Source organism: Teleopsis dalmanni, chromosome 2 (assembly GCF_002237135.1).
Source record: "Teleopsis dalmanni isolate 2A chromosome 2, ASM223713v2, whole genome shotgun sequence".
Classification (NCBI taxonomy): domain Eukaryota; kingdom Metazoa; phylum Arthropoda; class Insecta; order Diptera; family Diopsidae; genus Teleopsis; species Teleopsis dalmanni.
In genome coordinates this window covers 23,348,601-23,369,449 of record NC_051847.1, presented here as the reverse complement: position 1 = coordinate 23,369,449, position 20,849 = coordinate 23,348,601, and the positions used below count along the sequence as shown (strand labels likewise).

At 28.4% G+C, this 20,849-nt stretch overlaps 2 protein-coding genes across 11 annotated transcripts in view; one reads left to right on the top strand and one right to left on the bottom strand.

Moving 5' to 3' along the window:
- Positions 1-8,998: 8,998 nt before the first annotated feature.
- Positions 8,999-10,818, top strand: LOC119683629. Its single transcript, XM_038097416.1, has 6 exons — positions 8,999-9,061; positions 9,195-9,416; positions 9,527-9,586; positions 9,647-9,728; positions 9,784-9,952; positions 10,025-10,818. Exons 3-6 carry the CDS (start codon positions 9,569-9,571, stop codon positions 10,116-10,118), a joined length of 363 nt encoding a protein of 120 aa, XP_037953344.1. The 5' UTR covers positions 8,999-9,061; positions 9,195-9,416; positions 9,527-9,568; the 3' UTR covers positions 10,119-10,818.
- Positions 10,819-12,765: 1,947 nt separating this feature from the next.
- Positions 12,766-20,849, bottom strand: part of LOC119680282 (serine/threonine-protein kinase N) — a 463,907-nt gene continuing 455,823 nt past the window's right edge. For 3 of the 10 annotated variants that reach the window (XM_038093024.1, XM_038093023.1, XM_038093027.1), the window contains 7 exons: positions 19,970-20,236; positions 16,206-16,790; positions 15,949-16,138; positions 15,496-15,677; positions 14,585-14,692; positions 13,345-13,485; positions 12,768-13,263 (listed from right to left, as the gene is read on the bottom strand). In XM_038093024.1, coding sequence (XP_037948952.1) covers positions 13,120-13,263; positions 13,345-13,485; positions 14,585-14,692; positions 15,496-15,677; positions 15,949-16,138; positions 16,206-16,790; positions 19,970-20,236 — 1,617 coding nt within the window. In that variant the 3' untranslated portion in view covers positions 12,768-13,119. Of the gene's footprint in view, positions 13,264-13,344; positions 13,486-14,584; positions 14,693-15,495; positions 15,678-15,948; positions 16,139-16,205; positions 16,791-19,969; positions 20,237-20,849 lie in introns of all 10 variants that reach the window. The other 7 variants (XM_038093020.1, XM_038093021.1, XM_038093022.1 and 4 more) reach the window with 6 other exon arrangements.

The following is a 20,849-nucleotide window of genomic DNA, read 5'->3' as shown; positions in this document are numbered from 1 at the left end:
CGAAGTAAAGCAATATAAGACCTGTTTAAAAACCCAGCACCTTTCCGACACTGTTTAGAGTGAGTTTAGTGAGTTAGATTTATTTCTGACACTCAGACGGAGGTGTATATCTGGTACCACGGAATCAGTGCTTGCAGCTTAGGCGGTTCTGATCAATTGAGGTTGGCAGTGTTGTCGTAATTATGGTTAAACCGAAACTAAGGCGGAAAGAATGGTTGAATTTCAATTCATTCGACGTGGAGCTGCATATTCACACTGGTTGCTGTAACCCAAAGATCGGCAGAGGTTTTAGTAGGCCTCGTTTTATAAGATATGCCAAACACACAACTAAAATTGCTCCCGGCGGAGTTTCCTTGAAATTTCCAATGGGGCGTTTATCAGAGCATTAATTTGATATGTTTATTTTTAGAATACCATGGTCTTGAACCTATAAGGCAGGTAACCACATCAAACAACTACAGATTTTGTATAAGAAAATTACGGTATTACCATCTGAATTAAGATCTGTATTAAGATGCACAGGACCTAAAATGTAACGCCTTGCAGACCAATTACTGTTTAAAGGTTCTCAATATCTCACTTAGATGTCTACTCATTCAATATAGCTTTGTGGAAATTTCAAATTTCTTTATTTATAAAATGTATGTTAAGGTTCTAACGAACTTTGTCACGTACGTTGTAATGCAGTAAAGGATATTTACGAAAAATTTGTAGGGTATAAGAAACAAAATGTTATAATCGTACAAATTTCTAAACAAACATCAAAATCAATTTGTTTACTTTAGTTATACTCACTCTTTCTCCTCCCTGCATTGCAATTAACCTTACAGTAGTACTTATCGCAACTTTCGTCCTTTTATTCAAGCTTAACGCAATTTAGCTCAAGGCAGAAAATTTCTGAATTATGTGCTGAGTCGTAGTTGTTTGTTTGTAAATGTCTTCGAATAATGCCAGAAGCATTAATATTGGTTTAAGCCAAAAATCAGCAACAATAACTTTTGCTTAGCCTTAAACTACCGCATTTCGTAACTTCAGTTTCGTAACTTCGGTGCAGACAAGGCAGGACAAAAGCTTAATTTGCTAATTAAAAGCTGATTTGTGCCATTTTAGTAATCAAGCAACAAAAATAAAGCTAAAGTTAAAAGAAACCAATTTATGGACGAATAAAATCTATATATTAAATGGAAAAATGTTTGGCATTGTCATCTTATAAAACACACACACAATCCTACAATCAAACGAAAAAGTTGACTGAAATGTCCTTTATTGTTGGTTTGGCTGTTTGTTGTTTTTGGTAAATGTTTGATGTTATTTGGCAAATAGGCAATCAAAAATAATTTGGCTTGTCACTCCAAAAGTAATTAAAGTTTTTTGTCCGTTTGATTATTTTAATGTTTCCAACATATTTTTCCTACAAATTGAAATAGTTTCGGGCATTTTGAAATGTTTTTGTGGTTTAACTTTGCCAGCTTAAAGAGTAGAATTGATTTTGGGAAAAAAAGTAATTTTGTGGTTGATGCTTTGCTGGGGTTGAAATTGTCTATTGGATGAACATGAAAAAGGATGATCGAATGAATATGGGAACCACATGAAAAAGAGAGGAAGTTGAAACGTTAAAGTTGACAGTTCGATTTTTAATTTTATATAATCAGACCAAAGAACGAGAAAATAATATCAGATACCAATAAATACTAACTTGTACAATAGATTCATATATGAGATTCTGTCCTCCTAGCTGGATAACACCTAACCTCTGTTAATCGATAACAGAAGCTTTACAGTTATTGATTTAAATTAAACTTAACTAAAGGAATAGAGCTTTAGAACATAGTGTCCGATGTCGTTTCATGAGTACTTTTCATCCTTCAATTAGTGAAGGACACAGAAAAATGATTCTTCTTCAAGTTTTGGCTGGCGCACCGCATAGAGCATTGCGGGTTCCACTTCAATACCTGCCGAGTAGTATTACTGTTTAGTATTCTGAAAATATACTCCATATACTATTGCTCTAGTTTTGCCTGTTCGAACCCATAGATTGATATTGGACGTTTTCTGGATCTTCTCAGATACGCGGTTTTTTCGTGAACAATGGTTTTCAACAATCTTTCATGTTTTACTTCCATAAAATAGAACTGCCTTTATGTATTGTAATAACTGATTTATTTTAAAATAATTTTAAAATAAAATCAAAAGCTTATCTAATAAATTATTATTAATATGTACAACACTTATAAGGCCCAATAAGTGATTTGGCATGTGGCTTTAACATTTCCCGGAGTACAGTTGAAAAGACCTTGTACGCGTCTAGTATAAGACTGATCCAGTAATCACCTTTTTAATTATTATTTATTTATAATCACTAACTTTATTACATATCTATAAAGATGACCTCTAATTCCATATTAAAGTTCATCGCTGGCAATAACCAGTGTACATAGCACGCCTCCTTGTAATTCCTCCTTGCTTAAGAAATAAATTATCAAGAATATTTCAGTTTTATTTAAGATAATTTTTAACACGAACGTAATAACGAACAGAATACTTTAATTAAAGCAACTACAATGCAAAAAACTGCTGATAATAAATTCAGAATTTAAATTTTTTTATTATTGTACTACCTTTTGACTCTTCAAAAATATTTGTATCACCCAAACCATCGCACCTTAACCAAACTTCTTAAATGGCATCGTTAAGAGAATCCTTTAAATACTTCTTTATCTGGTACAATCATCTCATTAATATGCTTAACATGCAGTCATGCAGTCATGCAAGCATACGCATGCAACCAGCTATGCAAATGAACCTTACTTTATCAGTACTTTACCAAATTACCCACACATTTTCACACAGTTTTTCACATACACAACAAAAAGGACAAGAAAAACCCTACATGTTTGTGAACTTGCTTACAAGCATATCCTTTGTGGCAAATGTGTACTGCATGTTACTGTCTTAAACATAGTTGCCACCAAAACCGCTTCATTGCCACTGTACACCCCACTAACTGCATTTATTAAGTATAATTTGTGCTGCCCTATCCTTTCCGATATCCGTGGAAAGGATAGGTCCCTTGCCGAGCTTCAATGGCTGTATGTAGATTTGTTTTTCTTTTTGTATTTCATTTTCTAATATTAAAATTATTGTGCCTTCAAGTTCAATGTTCCACACCTAACCTTGTCGCTTAAGGATATCGCTTAAGGAAGACACAGCACTGCCGCATAATTCGATCTCAACTTTCCAGACGTTGTTTTTGTTTCACATGCAGAAACTACAAATGCCATAAACAAAATGAAAAACATTAGAGTCGAACTATTATGCAAAATAATGTGTTTTGCATTTTCTGCATACCAGACACATTAATTCATAAAATTCTAATGGGACCGCAACGCATGGAACATAACTGCTCCTGAATCATATATTCTGTTGGCTTGCAATGTTTGTAAAAGTTCCTCCAATCCCGAACACTATTTTTACAGACGTCATCTTTTACAGTTCGCAGTGGCAGAACGTCATTTCTTTAAGTATGGAAAATAAAATATTAAAAAACAAATTAATTTTTTTTAAAAATTTTTCTTAAAATGTATTTTCTTCTTTTTGCATTCATTCAGTTTTTATTGTTTCCTTCTTAAGTGTGCTTTTTTGATATTTTTTTCTTAACGAGACTTTCTGCTGTGACAATTGGAAAATATTGTTTGAATGGTTCTAATGAGTTCAATATGTGTTGCTTATTCTTGTAAGCCTAAATAATTTTAGAAGTCTTTCAAAATATATTAGGTTTAAGCGAATATTAATGAGTGATGACACCAGATACAAACTCGCGTCACGACGCCTCGAGCACAATTAAAATTCACTTCAGAAAATAGTGCTGCAAAGAAGCACATTTGCGCTGCGCCTCCACTATTTACAATCTAGCTCTGTTAAGTGTTAAAACAAACAAACGGCAGTAATAAATGCTGAGGTTAAAAAAGGAACATTAGCTACGCTCGGCATATTCATATGGCACATCGCTTCTGATTCCTTCTTTCCCGTGACAAATCTCTTATTTCTCAAATACAACACCAGATGAAAGATTAAGCTCAACCTCACATAGTTCTTCTAGACCGAAGCCGAGATCGCACCGAGATGTGGTATGGCTTTGATACCACACTCATTGAGCTAGAGTTCGACAACACCCCATTTAGCTTATTGACAAGCTCAAATGTCTCGATGTTGTTCTATCCCATTGGCATGACTTCATATCACACGTTGACTATGCACTGCAAAACGACAAGTTTAGGCATATGTAAATTAAAAATGTCCTTTCAAGCTAAAATCTATGAAGTTAAGCCCCTATGTTACATACAGGTCATTCGTGAACTACTCTCGTACGCCTATCCCATTTGGTCTGCAAGCGGAAAGCACTTCCCCGGCACTGTTTTTTATGGAAAAACCCAAGTTACTTGCTCGACGAGTATCTCCTATCACTTGTCCGACGATACTTTACTCGGTTGCATAACTCTTCCCCCTCACTTGCGTAATAACTCCATCACCTCCTACTCACTTTCCTCTTGTTCCATGCGCATGCTTTCTGGCTTAGATAAACCTAGACCTCTTCATCACATCTCTCTCCTTAAATTACTGGAATGAAATCTCCACATCACAGTGGAAATCTTCTCCTTTCATTCCTAGAACATGGATTTATTGGGTTACAGTCTCACAATGTGGCTGTTGTTGCTTTGCACTTACTGCAAACTAGAAATAAAATTTCTTTCTTTCGATACATGACGTTAGAGATGTGTATTATAATTTTATTGTTCTTCATTATATATTACCAGTAGATATATAGCTAGTTTTCAAGTTTTTCGGCCTAAATGGTTTCCAGCTCCTTGAAATCGTATTCCTATATAAATCTATTAGCATAAGCGATGCTTTAAATGAAACCTAATCTTCTCATCATTTATTTGAATAAATTTGGATGAGGTGGTGTAGAATGTTACATCATTACCAATGACACAAAAAAATTTACTCTTCTTAATAAACCCATAAACAATCAAAAAAGATGGTTGACAAAAAACACTGGATGTTTCATTGCCAAAATCAATTACTTATGGAATACCATATCCATAGTTTAAGTCGACTTAGCGAACATCCAAAACGGCAGCTATGTTAATCCTATCCAAAATATAAAACATCGATACATACTAAGAAACATAAGTGCTATAGCGAATAGTGAAACAACTTTTTATAAAAATTGTATATAAGCAGACCACAAACGTATACTTCGAGTAAAATCAGTACATCTACGATAACATGGATCTATAAGGCCAGAGTAGGTATAATCGAACTTATAGTATTATAGTATTTTATAGTATTTTATGAGATCTTTTCTGGTGTTCAAGGAATTTAGATTCAGTTATTTGGGGAAAACTTCTTTAAATAATATGAAAATTACGGATGCATTAAATGGATAATTTCAATGGATGTATTCAAATAAATAGAGAAAAAAACGCTAGATAATATAAAACTTTAATATTTCTATTTCTTGAGTTTTTTTCTGTCGTTATTTTAAATTTCTCCAACGCAGTTGTATGTGATGCCTTGGCTTAATGCAAACATCATTTCACACATGCCATTCCAAGCATAAATATCCTTTCAAACAACGTGTCCTTACAAAATGTCTTATTCATATCACATTACGTTAAGCATCATCTATGATAATGACGTTCCACTTCAGTGAATAACTTTTAATTTTGTCGTAATTTCTATTTGAAAGTTAGTTATGAATTTTTTTCTCATTCCCTCGAAAATTCCTTTGTATATGTTACAAGGACTCGGGTGCATACAGCCAAATACGAAAATACGAAATATGTTTCATTCATAGAAGCACTTTTATGTTGCTCGCTTGTGTTTAAGCGCATTTGCATAAAAGCTGATATTAAGAAATAATTTCTTCTCTCCACGGTTTTGAACAAAAAAAAAAAAGAAAAAAACAGAAAAAAAAATTAAAATAAAATTACATTTTAATTTTAAACATTTCTTGTGATAAATTCAATTTTATTCTTGAATTCCTTCCATGCTACGCTATTTTTCCTTCTTCTACTCGCTGCCTTCGCGTCCTGTTTGCACACGCTTTCAACTCAACAATTTTTAATTGCAAAAGGACTTCCGCTTCATTTGCGAAAGTTCATGGTCAATTTCTGCATTTGATTTGGATTTCAAATTCAATTAAAAAGTAAGTGTGAAAAATTAAAAATGAAAAAAAAATTCACAAACATTTTTTTTAATTTATTTTCATCTCACTTTGGCAACAAAATGTTTACTCCTGGCGACGAGTGAAAAATATATCCTTTCAATTGATTTAATTAAATCTTTTAATAATGTTTTCTGTCTTCCTAATTCGCGTAATGAAAAGCTTCTTAGCAACAAGTGATTGCCTGTTCTCGTTCCATGGAAATGCGAAACTGATTTAACAATGCATTTAATTACAAGGATAATTGAGAACAAAGATTTCTCGAGCGTTTTTATTAACAAGGAATTGCGATCCACATTTCAAATAATTACAAATAAATTTAAAATTGTATTTCACTCCACTTCACTTCACTTAAGTGTTGTTAACATATTTGACCGTTATAGATGTATTTAATCAGCAGATACAATCAATTATTATTCTAACTGTTGACTGTGTTGTATCCTTGCAATTCGTTTTAAGGACAAGTCCTATTGCCTTCGTGTGCAATAAATGTAGTTAATTAAATTTTATTGCCTTGCCCATCAGAACAACATTGTCTATATTTCTTCATAAGATTTTACACTGGAAAAGTCATTAAAAGTGTTTTTGTATGACAATAAATACAAATTGAAGAGGGAGTGTATTTAGCCTAAAGCAAAAGGACTTCTATAAATATGCATTTCTGCAGGTATTCTCTTGGTACAACCATCTAAAATGTTAGATACAAATCTACGAATTCTGTAGGTTAAATTTACTAAACTGTGAACTGTGTATTCTAAGTTACTCTAATTAAACTTACACTAATGGAACTTACTCTAATTAAACTTACACTAATGGAACTTACTCTAATAAAATTTATTCTAATAGAACTTACTCTGATGGAACTTACTCAAATAAAACTTACTCTAACGAAGCTTACTCTAATAGAACTTACTCTAATGGAACTTACTCTAATGAAACTTACTCGAATAAAACTTACTCTAATGGAACTGAATGTAATGAACTTACTCTAATGAAAGTTACTCTCATGGAACTTACACTAAAGAAACTCATTCTAATGAAACTTACTATAATAGAACTTGTTGGTATTATAAGATAAAGAATGAGATCTTAAATCACGTGCTGAGATTCTGCTGCTAATGTATAAGCGAAAAAAGAGCCTAAGTGGGCATCTCTTTTCGGATGAAGAAATAGGACTAGGTAGTATATATCCAATATAACTAAATTTACTCTTCTGTTTTATTTTTTTTTTTTATTCCATTGTTCGATAATTATGTTATCATAGTATAAACATATAATTTCAATTAAACAGTTGTAGCTAATTGAGTTGAAAAAATTATAAATTGAAAACATAAGATTAACAAAGTTTTAAATTAAAACATTTATCGTTTCTTCATATTTTATTTTAATAATTCTTATGACATATCTTAATAGTAATAGTAATTTCATTTTACCACTCAAAATGATCAGGATTTTATGTGATACTGCCTAAATACACAACATCACTGAATAATGCGCTTGATGTACAAAAACGCACTATTGTCTAATGCCAGATGGTATTATAATGAATGCTATGACAGTTTTTTAACTTTTCTCGCCTTCATGGTCATGACCATGGTCTTAATGGCAAGTTATTCAGGTAGTCAAATCACAACTGCCGACTTCGTACTGTAATTCATATTTTGATCATTTTTGGTTGTACCTAAATTTTAAAAATAATATTCTTTTGTGGATGTGTGATAAAATATATATTTTATATGGATAAAAAGGCACAAGTTCTGAAATTTATTAGTGATTAACTCAATCTTGAGCAACAATTGCTAAACATTACCACTCTTCCACTAATGAAGACATTGCTTTTATACAAAATATGTTTTTAACTTCTTTAACTCAAATAATTGCTAAAACGAGTCAAAATAAAGAAAAGGAGCGAAGTATAAATAAATCCTGCATCGCATGTTATTTGTTCAGGTAGATAAGATGCACTTTTACTTCGTTATTCACCACTTTATTTCAGATGAAATATAATATTCAAATACACTATACAAAATTATTCATAAAAATATTAAATAGATTTTTTTTGAGACTAGAACCCACTAAATCACCTCTTAGGAATAAATACAGAAGATTTCCACAGCATTGTAAAAACTTCATTCCAGTAATCAGGGGAGAGAGAAAAAAAAATAGACAGTACAATTAAATAAAAAATAAATTAAATAGATAATATAGTTTCATTTTATTTATAAACATATGCAATTCATTTTAACACCACTTATCATAAAGTAACTTATACAATACAATTATTGTAATAGTAATTTATAATAATATACTATTATAAGAAATTATTGATAACATTAATTATTAAACTTCAAACACAATATTGAAAGTTTTAAATTAATGTGGGGAATTTTAATTTTTAAATCGAAAACTTAGTCAATACAATATAAAATTGCACTTAATATATTTTATATATGGCAACACTGTTATTACAGCGCTTCAAATTATAGAGGCCAGCTTACTGCCGCCGATATCAAGTTATCGATATATTATGTCACCATAATATTCATCTATATTTACTTTTTTTTATTTATTTATTTTTTTTTGGAAAACATAATTACGATTTATGCAATTTAAAGTATGAAAATATTATATTCAACAAATGCTATTTATAGTACTATTTGACATTTATTATAATTATGTTAGTCATATTTTATTCAAGTAAAATAGAATTCAATCACATGTTTTATATATTTTATATATAAACTAAAAATATTTAAATTGTGGATGCAATTCAATTTCTTGGTTTATTACAACCAAAGAATACGCAATGTTTTCCTTGACTGCAACTAAAGTGTAGGGTTATATTTCCATCCTATTCATTTGTTTACTATTTTATGACACAAAAATTTTAAAATTATAATTTTTTACATACAATTTTTTTTTTATTAATATAAAAAATAAAATTTTTATTTTTAATCTCAAATAGTATCGATAGAAAATATTTTTGCTTTAAAATAATTGTATTCCAAAACATTTAATACTTAACTTGGCAGCACTTTTCGTGTTGAATTCGATATTTCTGGTAAACGCTCAGTCTTTTGTCAAACGGAGAGCAGAGTGCTGATTCCTTTTGTGTTTATTGATTGCTATCAAAAATTCTTAAAAAAAAGTTCTTTAAATTGTGGAGTTATAAAAAACAACAAGCAAGGTAATACTTATAAAACAATTAATTTCAAAATACTTCAGTTTTTACATGAAGCAGCACACAAGCAAGCCTTCCAAAAAACTAACCATTTTTAATTGTATTTATATTCACAGCTGACTTCGCCTAATAACAACACTTTGACAGATACTGTAAACATGTATTTGGGTAAAACAGTAAGTGTAGCGTTCCTTTACAGAGACGAATTATTTTGAAAATGAAATTTTATTTTATAGTTGCGTGAATTTGAATCTTTGGGCTGCCCTGATCCCAAAAAGACCGCGATTGCTGCCCGCGTCTATATTGATCTCTTAAAAAGTATGCTTCGCAATATTTCTAAATAATAAAATTATTTAAATGCACATTTTTTTAGATAATCACTTAAACGATGTTGAAAAAACGTACGACACCGAACTCAAAGAGATTTATATGCGTGGATTGCGACTAGGTGATTTATATCATGTCATACCAGTACGTTCTACAGAACAAATAAAATTGGCAGAAATGAATACTATACGTTCAAGATTCGCCGATATGGGAAAGTAATAAAAATAAACATAAATTTTGTTAAATTAGGATATAATATTGTAATAACTGCAATCATTATTTTCCAGACTTATTCTCGCTGTATACAACAGTTGCGGAAAAGTTATGTACTTCGATCTACAAGATGGAATTTCTGAAATGCGTTTCGAGCGAACTAACTAATTTCAAAGTATTTACCCTATTGAATATAAATAATTCGATTGATATTGTAGCAGTGAACTGTTAAAAGTTATTTACCAAAGTACTGAGTATAATATTGATTGAATTCTATTAGCAGCCTTAAAAATTTTAATATTAGTCATACCAATCTCCATTGGTATTACGGTAGAAGTTAAGAAGATGCTGTGATAACTCCACTATCAAAATTTTATTATTGCCTATATGACCGACCACTCTCTAAAATACAAAATTTCTCAGCATTTATATGAAAAGAAAACAATAATATAACTATAGAAACTTTATTTGGAGTATATATAACTTGAATTACTAATTTATTTAAATATTATATGAAATATATTAAAATTCTTTGACTTGTGAACAAATATAAATCCCACAAAACTGTATAAACTTGATCAATTTTTAAAAATTTTGTATATTATAACATCTGCAGTTTTGTGTGGATTTTGATTCTGATTCTGATTTCTTAAAAACAATGTAATGTAATTTTTGATTAAATTAGGCTCATGACTGATTTTGGTGGAAATAATATGAAAATATATCTTAAAAAAATTTTGTAAAAACATTTCTAATAACTAAAATATATTGTAAGAATTAAGTCACAAGAAAACAATTCATAATTCAGTCTTTCATTAAAAAGGCACCAAATTAAAAAAAAAAATTAGAACAACTATATGAATTTGTGTAATTATTTTTATACTTTATTTAATAAATGTAATATTTAATCTTTAATGAACATAAATTAAATATCAAATAATTAAATATTTAAGTATTAAAATTAAGTTAAATAAATAAATGTACACCAAAACAATTAAAAAAAAACGTTTTTCTTTATATTTAAAATATGCTATGTATTATTTTTCAGAAACATGATTTAAATATGTTGAGCAATTTATTTTTATGGAGCAAACAATTTTAATGGTAGTTTTGTAATAAAAATTTCACTTAAGAAGGATTAACAATTTTCCGAAATTAACCTAAACTTAAAACTGACAAGATTTTCAAGCGTAAATGAACGAGTTTTTATTAAATATTATAAGTCAGACTAAAATAAATCCTTGTATATCCATTAAAAAACATCTGAAATTTCATTTTATTCCAACATAAATAAAGAATTGCAGTCCTAATTGAAAATGTATTAACCATATCATTTCGCGAAGTAAAGTGTACTTAAAAAGGCTGAGGTTGTCATTGTTACTTTGTGCTTTAAAGTGATCTAGCCCTTCGCTGCTCAAGCAACTCACTCAATACTCAGATTTAAATATTTGGATTGAATATTTTAAGTACTCGCAATGAGGTTGCCATTGTTACTTTGTGCTTTAAAGTGATCTAGCTTTACACTGCTCAAGCAACTCACTCAATAATACTCAAATTCAAACTCTTGAATTGAATATTTTAAGTACTCGAAAATTTTTGAACTACTTGATACTTGGGCAATTAATCTGCTCAATGTTAGAAAACAATGTTCGAATAGTTTGATTAACTCGAGGAATTAAAGCTCTAGTTTTCAATCCAGGAAAGATCATACGATATCAAGCAATCAACAAATTTTTTATATATAAAAGCAATATTTTTAAATGAAATGCTAGCAATTGATTAAAAATCAATAAGAGGTTTCGATCTTTAAAAGTAGGTTCAAAATTTTAAAGAATTGAGATCAACAGAAACTTAGAGACATTGGATAAAAAAAATTTTAATACACTACTTGATTGAAAATATGAACACTAGAGTTTATGCGAAGGCTAAATCCTGTAAACAGCTTCTTTATATTAACTACTTTTAAAAATCGTTAATAAATAAATTAATTAATAACTGAGCTTATTTAGTTTACATTTTCGAACGAACACTGTATAATTTTTTGATTATTAGTTTGCCAATTGATATAAATCGTAGTTTGTCAAGCACAAGTTATTTTAATAGTGATAAAATAAAAACTAATTTCAAAACATAGAATAAAATTTTTAATTAAAAATAAATTAAAAAAATGTGTATTTTTACATTCCTTTTTCATTTAATTTAGTTCTGTTTCGATATTTAAAATTTTTATTTAATATTTTTTTTTTGAATTGGTCAAGTAAAATATATATGAAACCAATGTTTTATTTATGCTCATTTATATATGATTTTAATGTTAAATACATATTGATATACGTAAATATAGATACATATATATGCATATCTATATGTATATGTGTATATATGCAAATGTATAAATATAAAAAATAATAAGGCTTTTTTATCATTCTTCATAAGTGCTGGCTTTTTACATTTCATAAATGTTTCACAAACATTTTTTTCTTTCTATGATTTACTACATTAATAAATATAATTATTATCATAATATTTTATATTTTTATATATAATTTAGAAATATTTTTTATCAGTTATATTTTATAATTTATGTAATATAATTTTAATATATAATATAATTTTTAAGATTTAAATTTTTTTTATTACAATAACAGATTTTTTTTAATTTCACAAAGCAAGCATGTATTTTAATATTTATTTATTTTATTTTTGCTTTAAAGTTAGAAATTTATTAACGTAGAAATGCTTGATTTACATAAAATTTAATGCAATCAAAATTGCAAAAAACAATGCTAATTTTAAAATTTAAAAGTCCTTTAAAATATAATCATTTCTTAATTTATAGATTGTTTTTTTTTTTTTCATTACAATGATTTTTGCTTACTTGCACAATGTTTATTTTTTAATTCTTCAATAATTTCAGTTACTCATAATAGCTAAGATCAATATACAAACTAAGATGTTTAAAATAAAAATTAAAATAAATTGTTTAAATGTACTAGAAATGTACGTATGTATGTATTCCTAAAAACTAAACCAAAATTTTTAAAAACTAAGTAATACGCGATCAAACAATTCGCTTTGCAATACATGCTAATGACAATTAATTTATAACAACAGAAACATACAAATGAATTTTTCCTACAACTAAATTTAAGTTTTTTTAAAAAATAATTTAACTCCAATTCGCTGTATAAGTGAAATCTTTGAAGAAGTGTTGTTCTTCGTCCGTTAATAACCGTGGCTCTTTAGGTGGTGTCAGATGTGGTTTTTCGGAAGTAAACTCTTCATCGAAATTCGAAACGTCTTCAAGATGGTTCTGTAAATAAAATTTTTCGTTGTATTTTTTAGAAAGAATTTTTTTAATATAAACTTAAGAACAAAAAAATGGTTTACTTACAATTGTGGGTACAAATGGTGGCTTTACTCTACGTAACAACAAATCATCCCAACCAATTGAACGGAAGAATGCTTGTTTTTTAACATCTTCTGCATCACGTTCCGATGAACCCAAACGACGTTCTGGATTTTTACGCAGAAGCTGGAAATTAATAATATAAAGTTATTAAAAAAATAAACTCAATTACAATAGACAATGCTGTATACTATATATCATCCGTTACAAGCATCCTTACAAATATACTATTTTATGTCTTCTTTTATTATTCAATTTTGTATTACTTTCATTAAATTTCTCTCAGTACTTTAATTCTAAGTGGTTCTAATATACTCATCCTAGTAATAACTATAAAAATGTGCGTAAACACCAACCATCCACAAAAGTCACACTACAATTATAGTTTCTTAAACCAACCGGTATAGATGTGAGTTCGTGTCAGTTCAAGGAGGCGTAGTCATAAATTAAGAGAGTTAGAAATGAGAAGACAGAAACACATATTCAGTGACAATCATATCTACGCAAAATAAGTAACTCTGTAGCAAGTAACTATATGCAGACTTCAATTATCTAAAGACTGTTCTTGCTGCACAGATAAGTCGTCTTTCGTCCAGAGAAATTTCAAAAAGAAGCCTGCTAAGAATTTTGTTGTGATACGACTATGATCTCAAAGAAAAAACTGGTCGGTATGGAGAATGGAATCCCTTTGCAGCACATATTGATGTATTCATGATCTGTAGAGAGAGAGAGCTATATATACAATTTTGTTGTAAAGCCATGGTATGAAGATTAGAAAGCCTTTCTAGGAGATATGGATGTATGCATGATGTCTATAAAGGAATGTATTTACGCAACGTAGATGGAAGATCCACTAACTGTAGTGCTAATTGTGAATATCAATCTATGATAACTGTTTTTTATAAAGGGCATTTTAGTTTTCCCTTGAATATGGTGAACATGTCACATGTAAATTGCCACTGGATGAATTTCATCACGCTATTGTTATAGTTGTTTTAAGGATTTGCTTGTACAAATCGTTTGGTACGGTGATGAACGACACTTTGTCGACGAAATTGACGAACGAACTATGTGCCTCTTAATACTCTAATTAATAGTAACTTATCAATTACTTTATGTTTAAAGTAGAATTAATGTATTTTATAATATTTTTTTTTGCTTAAAATTATAATATATAGTTATTTAATATAATATATTTGATATATGTTAAATTTCAAAAACTTACTCTTCTCATAATTGCAATTGCTTCAAGAGACAAAAATCTTGGATAGCGTACTTCATCATTCACAATTGAATCAAATACTTCTTCTTCATCATCACCAGGAAACGGTGACTAAAATAAAAGGAAAGAATTTTAAACAAACATTTAAACAAATTCTCTATATTAAATAATTAAAATAAGTTTATAATAATTAATATTACAATTACAAAAAATAAAATAAGTTAGAATGTTTCATTTACTTATGACTTTAAGATTTAATAATATCTCTAATAAAATACACTATAGCTGTCGTTGTTTTTGTAACCCGTGGATATCTACTTGTAAAATTTCTTTGGGCGGGATGATAAACGACACTTAGTCGTCGAGATTCACGAGTATACCTAAGTACATATTATTTTCCATATTTTCAAAATTTTAGCTAAAAAGTCAAAGCATACGCTAAAATCTTGTCGAAAACGGGGCACTGCAAACGTATAGTTAGATTCAGCAAATAGTTCTTAAAATTTTACTTTTTTTATATTTTTTTCTTTTTTCATTGGGATACATATATATTAATATATATTATTAAATAAAAGGATTATAAAATTATTGTATTTATCATAGGGAAATCAACATATAAATATTTCATTTATTTATTTAAATAAATAATAACATAAAAATAATATATATGCAATAAATAAAATATTTAAATATATAATAAAATAAAAACGATATATACACAATAAATAAAATATTTAAACAAATAATAAAATAAAAATAATATATACGCAATAAATAAAATATTTAAATAAATAATAAAAAACAAATATATTTTTTATATATTTAAAGAATATGTATCTAAATATTACATCAATATGTTTAAATACAATTAAATGATTAAAAAATATATAATTTTGATTATTAAAGAATCTTACTTCGCCCACTAGCATTTCAAATATTAATACACCCAGTCCCCACCAATCAACAGCGCGAGTGTACGAAGTTTCCGTAAGTACTTCGGGAGCCAGAAATTCTGGAGTACCACAGAAAGTACCTGTACGATCCCCAAAACCCATTCCCTCTTTACAAAGACCAAAATCTGCTATTTTAACGTATCCTGAAATATAAATAAAACAATAATAAATAATTAAAAGATGTGTTAAGATGTGTTAAGAGAAAAAATCATACAATTTAAATTAGATATTATTTAAGCTATTTGAACTTCTAATATTTTAATATTTAATATTAATATATTTAATATTTAATATTTAATAATATTAATATGAAAACTGAAGCATTTCAGGTATAAATTAAAGGAGGATTTTTTATTTGATCAAGTTTAACATAATATTAACATTTTTGGTTTATATATATTATTATTTATTTACCTTCTGTATCTAATAATAAGTTGTCCAACTTTAAATCTCTGTATATAATTTTATTTTCATGCAAATATTGTAAGCCAAGAACAACACAAGCAGCATAGAAAACTGCACGGGGTTCCGAGAATACGTCTGTATGTATATGCATCATAAGATCCCCACCGGCTGCATATTCCATTACAAAGCAAACATGTTGCTAAAATGTAAAAAATAGTTAATATTAACTTAGCCAGTTTCATACAATATATTTGAATTCCACTTACTTCAGTCTGAAAGCATGCAAACAAATTGACAAGAAAAGGATGACGCATGGCATTGGCTACTTCAAAGATGCGCTTTTCACTTAACAATGACTCAACTTCATCACGAGATATAATATCACCCTTCTTCAGCGCCTTAATGGCATAGTATTGATTATTCTGGCGCAGTTGGGATAATATAACCTTGCCGAAATGTCCACGTCCTAACACGCTCAACATACGGAAATTCTCAATAGAAAGCATACCATGCGAGTCAGCAACCATTGACTGAGATTGTCGTCGAGTTTCAAATCCTGGATCACGATATTGTAACCCACGAGCTACTTTGCGTTGTGCAGCATTTGTGGACGCAGACTGAGCTGAGCTATTCAACTCATATTGGTTCTGGTAAATTGGTTGCTGTTGTTGCGTCTGTTGCTGGTATGCAGCATTCTGTTGCCGCTGTGCTGCTTGTGGGAACTGTGGTGGTAAGGCAGCGGGCAAACTAAACACTGTTGGCGTTGGTGGTTCTTGTATAATTGGAGAATTTTGGTTAAGTTGTTGTTGATTGTTATTACTAATAGTAATGTTACCAAATTGTGGAATTATCTATAAAAGTATAAATATTTAATTAGTAATTGCTTTAATATAAATATATTTTATCGGCACTGGAATTTTATATATGTATAAATAAAGTATTAATTTTATATATATTGAATTTAATTATTAAAAATTTTTTAAAACTACGTAAGTAATGTTAAATATATTTACAAATTTTTTATAACAGTTTTTTGTGCTTTTTTATAATTTTTTATAATTTTAATTGATCAATAAATTCATCTTAGCCAGTTGAAAAACTGAAATAATAAATAGCATGTAATGAGAGTTTGTATTAAGAAGTTTTTTAAATTGTATTAAGTGTAGTGTAGCATAGGTACATCAAAAACTAATTCCAATGATAACTAATTAATCTCATTATAAGAATTTTGGAGAAGTACTATGCAAGCATAGACGGGCAAATCGTTGAACGACTTGAGACAACTGAGTAGAAGTAGAAACGATTGAAAATAATTTGATGAATTGGCAATCTTCTAATGGAGTATGGATATATAATACTCTTTTAATAACAATAGCTAAAGGAAGTGGGACTTCTACACATTTAATTTATTGTATAGCAATAATGTATCATATTATATAGATAAATTGTAATTGCATGACTATAATCAAAGAAGAAATCAATTTTATTAAAATTACTATAAATGGTACTATATCCGACAAACAAAAAATATATAAGGACTGAGAAACATATATAAGTACATAACTATTTCATTAATACTGTTGGTTTACACTATCAATACCATAATTGGTAAATTGAAAATATTATCTAGTGAAACCTATCGATTATTCGTTATTAAAAAACAAAAAATATTATTAAATTATTTAAACCAGTTGGTTGAAAAGTATTGAAAGCGACATCTATTAACTAATAGAAGAGTCAAAATTTATACGCCATTTTCACATTTCATCTGATGGAATTTTCATATTTTAAAATTTTAAGTCTATATTTTAATAGAAGAATTACGTATGAAGAAGGTATTCAGACAGTTAGTGTCGAATTCGTTAACAATTCAATTAAAACTGAATCGAACACAAAGCGATTTTGTTCATTATTTCACAAAGTAAATGAAACAATACCGATTTCAGTACGGTTTTTGAACCGAACCAGATTTACACGAAAACCTCCCGACATTTTAGAATATTTGAATCGTATCATGAAACAAATTTAGCAAATTTTGCTTAGAACCCCTTGTGCAGGCGCTGTAACCTGTCACTTGGACTTCTGCTTACTCTGATGTATATATTTGAATTAATTTTATTGTTGATAGAAATTAAATTGAACAGGTCAATTCATAAGTAGTCTGACATTTTCAATATATGTTATTACTTATTTTCGTGACGTAATTATTTATTATTTATTTCTCATTATATTAATTAAGAAAATAAACAAATTTCAAAAAAAAGAAATTCTGCATTCAACTAAAACTTTTAAATTCCTGTGTTAAGAGGTGTTTGCACCTCTCTATAGAAGAAAAATATTGATTTTTACTCCTGAATGTAATAGATGTAATAGATCTCAAACAAACCAACAATATTCAAATAATAAAATAAGTAAAATTATCATCATTTTTCTATGTGAACTAAAGGCTGGGATTCTTTGAATTTAATAAACAATAAATAACTTGGATTTCTTCTACAGTTCACTATTTTCAAATATAGATATTTATATTTATTTCAAAGTACTTTGGTGAACTTGCAAAATATATATAAATAATCAAACCATGATGCTATAATTTTGTTATCTTTTTTTAAATATATCTCACCGTCCTATCAAAATGTTTTAGATTAAAAAAGTTTCAACAGAAATTTCCTGCTAAAATTTGTGTGTCTAAATGCAATTTTACTTTTCATAGCCATTGAAATTACCGCAGAATAATTTATTATTTTTACATCTCAGTTGAATTGAGTATTTTTAAGCAGCGCAACAAAACAAGAAACAACAATCCATGTGCAAAAACTATGTGCCAGAAAAAACAAAAAATTTGTAACAACCACGATGTTGTCTTGTGTACTATAGGAACTTACTTATATGCACAAAATTAATTTAATTGCATAATTCGAAATAGAAAGCATTGTAATTTATTGTAATTTATTTATTAAAATAAATAAATTATGAATCCGGTGAATCTGAAGGTAATATTTTCATAAAGATATAAATGAAAAAGAGTGAGATCTTAAGCAAATTATGACATATCAATATTTTTAATAGCTAAAATGGATAAATACGCGAATATTTTTGCTACTAACTTATTTAAATTTTTCTTTTCGGCTATCTATCCACATCAAGTGTAGGTTGTCATTTTGACAGTTTAGTAGAAATTTATGCTCTTTAAATCTGTAACCATTAAATCAAAGCTAGACAAAGAATATAAGTCGAAAATCGGCTCAATGATAACAGCCTCACCAAAATTTCCGGTCATAGAAATATCGAAGGAAATAAAAATTAGGTTACTGCTAGCCTAAGCACTTTAGACCACTAATATAAAAAGTCTCATACACATTCGTAAAACTGTGTGTTTCTGTTAAAATTAATTATTGAAGTTTAGACGAAAAAGAAGTCCTTCTCTTTGATAGTCCAGTTTTGGCAATTAGGAAAAAAGTACTTCCTTGAGTATGTTTTCGACTTCAAATCGGCAAGAATAAAAGATCATCTTAAATCATAAATTTTATAAACTCAATAGGATGCACAGTCTGTGAGACTACTCAGCAGGAAAAATGAAATTGTATTAAAATACATTATCTTTATCCCATGTATCTAGTCTTATCCATTGGGTTTTTAACAGTCATAAACACATTAAAATACATTATTTTTATTCCATGTATCTAGTCTTATCCATTGGGGTTTTAACAGTCATAAATACAAGATGCAGATAGGAATTTGTTGGTCACCCACTGTAATTAACGCATGCCTGATAAAATGAATATTTTCTTTGCTAATTTAAACATTTAACTAAATGATAGTGACAGATGGTTTTTACTTTTTTACAGGTTTTATATTTTCTATGAAAGAACTTTAGCGAAATAAATTTAAAAAAAGATATTGAAAAACTATAACATTACGAATTTTCATATATAATTTTCATTTCACAGATAGCGTGATACCTTTTAGACTCATGTTGTCTATAATAATTTTCAATATACCAAAAGTATATTTCTCCTGCAGATATTACCTGTACATCATTTTCTTCATTATCATTTTCATATTCATTCTCACTTTCACTTTTCTCACTGTCATGTTTATCTTCGTTTTGTAGGTCTGAAATATCTATAATGATTTCATTTCGATAGAATTTATCTTCTTTATCAGAAACTTCTTCTTTACATAGATCAGTGGAAGAGGCTGAAGTTAGAATTTTTGTTGTAGTTGTTGTTATTGTTGATGTTTCTATTGTTGTTTCTATGGGTTCAATTGTTATATGTACAAGATTGATATGAGCCTGCAAATGGTACAAATTTGTAATGCAGTACAATTTGAATAAGTCCATAATTATACATTATGCCATTATTATATTATAACTCTTTGTTACATTACAAAGGAGTTTACATAAAAATGTGAGTGAATATCATATGATAAAATGTGAATCACAAACACGAAAATATGAAAAATTAATTCGAAAAAAGCATAATAATGATGTATAATGACTAAAGTGACATCAGTGAGAGATAATTAATTTGTAAGATTCATTTTATATTTTAAAATATATTAGGGCTATTCAAACGTACCTCGGTAACTCTTTAATCGTTAAGATAATAAAATTATAACTATACACCGGGATAATGCTATCATTTACCTGATACCCCAGTGAATAGATAACGTTACAATTTTACACAAACAAATATACATAAGATATTATCATTTTATTGAGTTTCCGAGAATGTCTGAATATCCCATTTCATTAAATGAAACAAATTTTACTATAACTCATTACTTTTTTAATTGAAATACAAAGCTTTAAAGGTAGTGCTTAGATACGAACATGTACAAGTGCATCTAAAGTAAAAGATGGTATATATTTTGCTGGCACTAAATTTTTTAGGTTTTCTCTATTT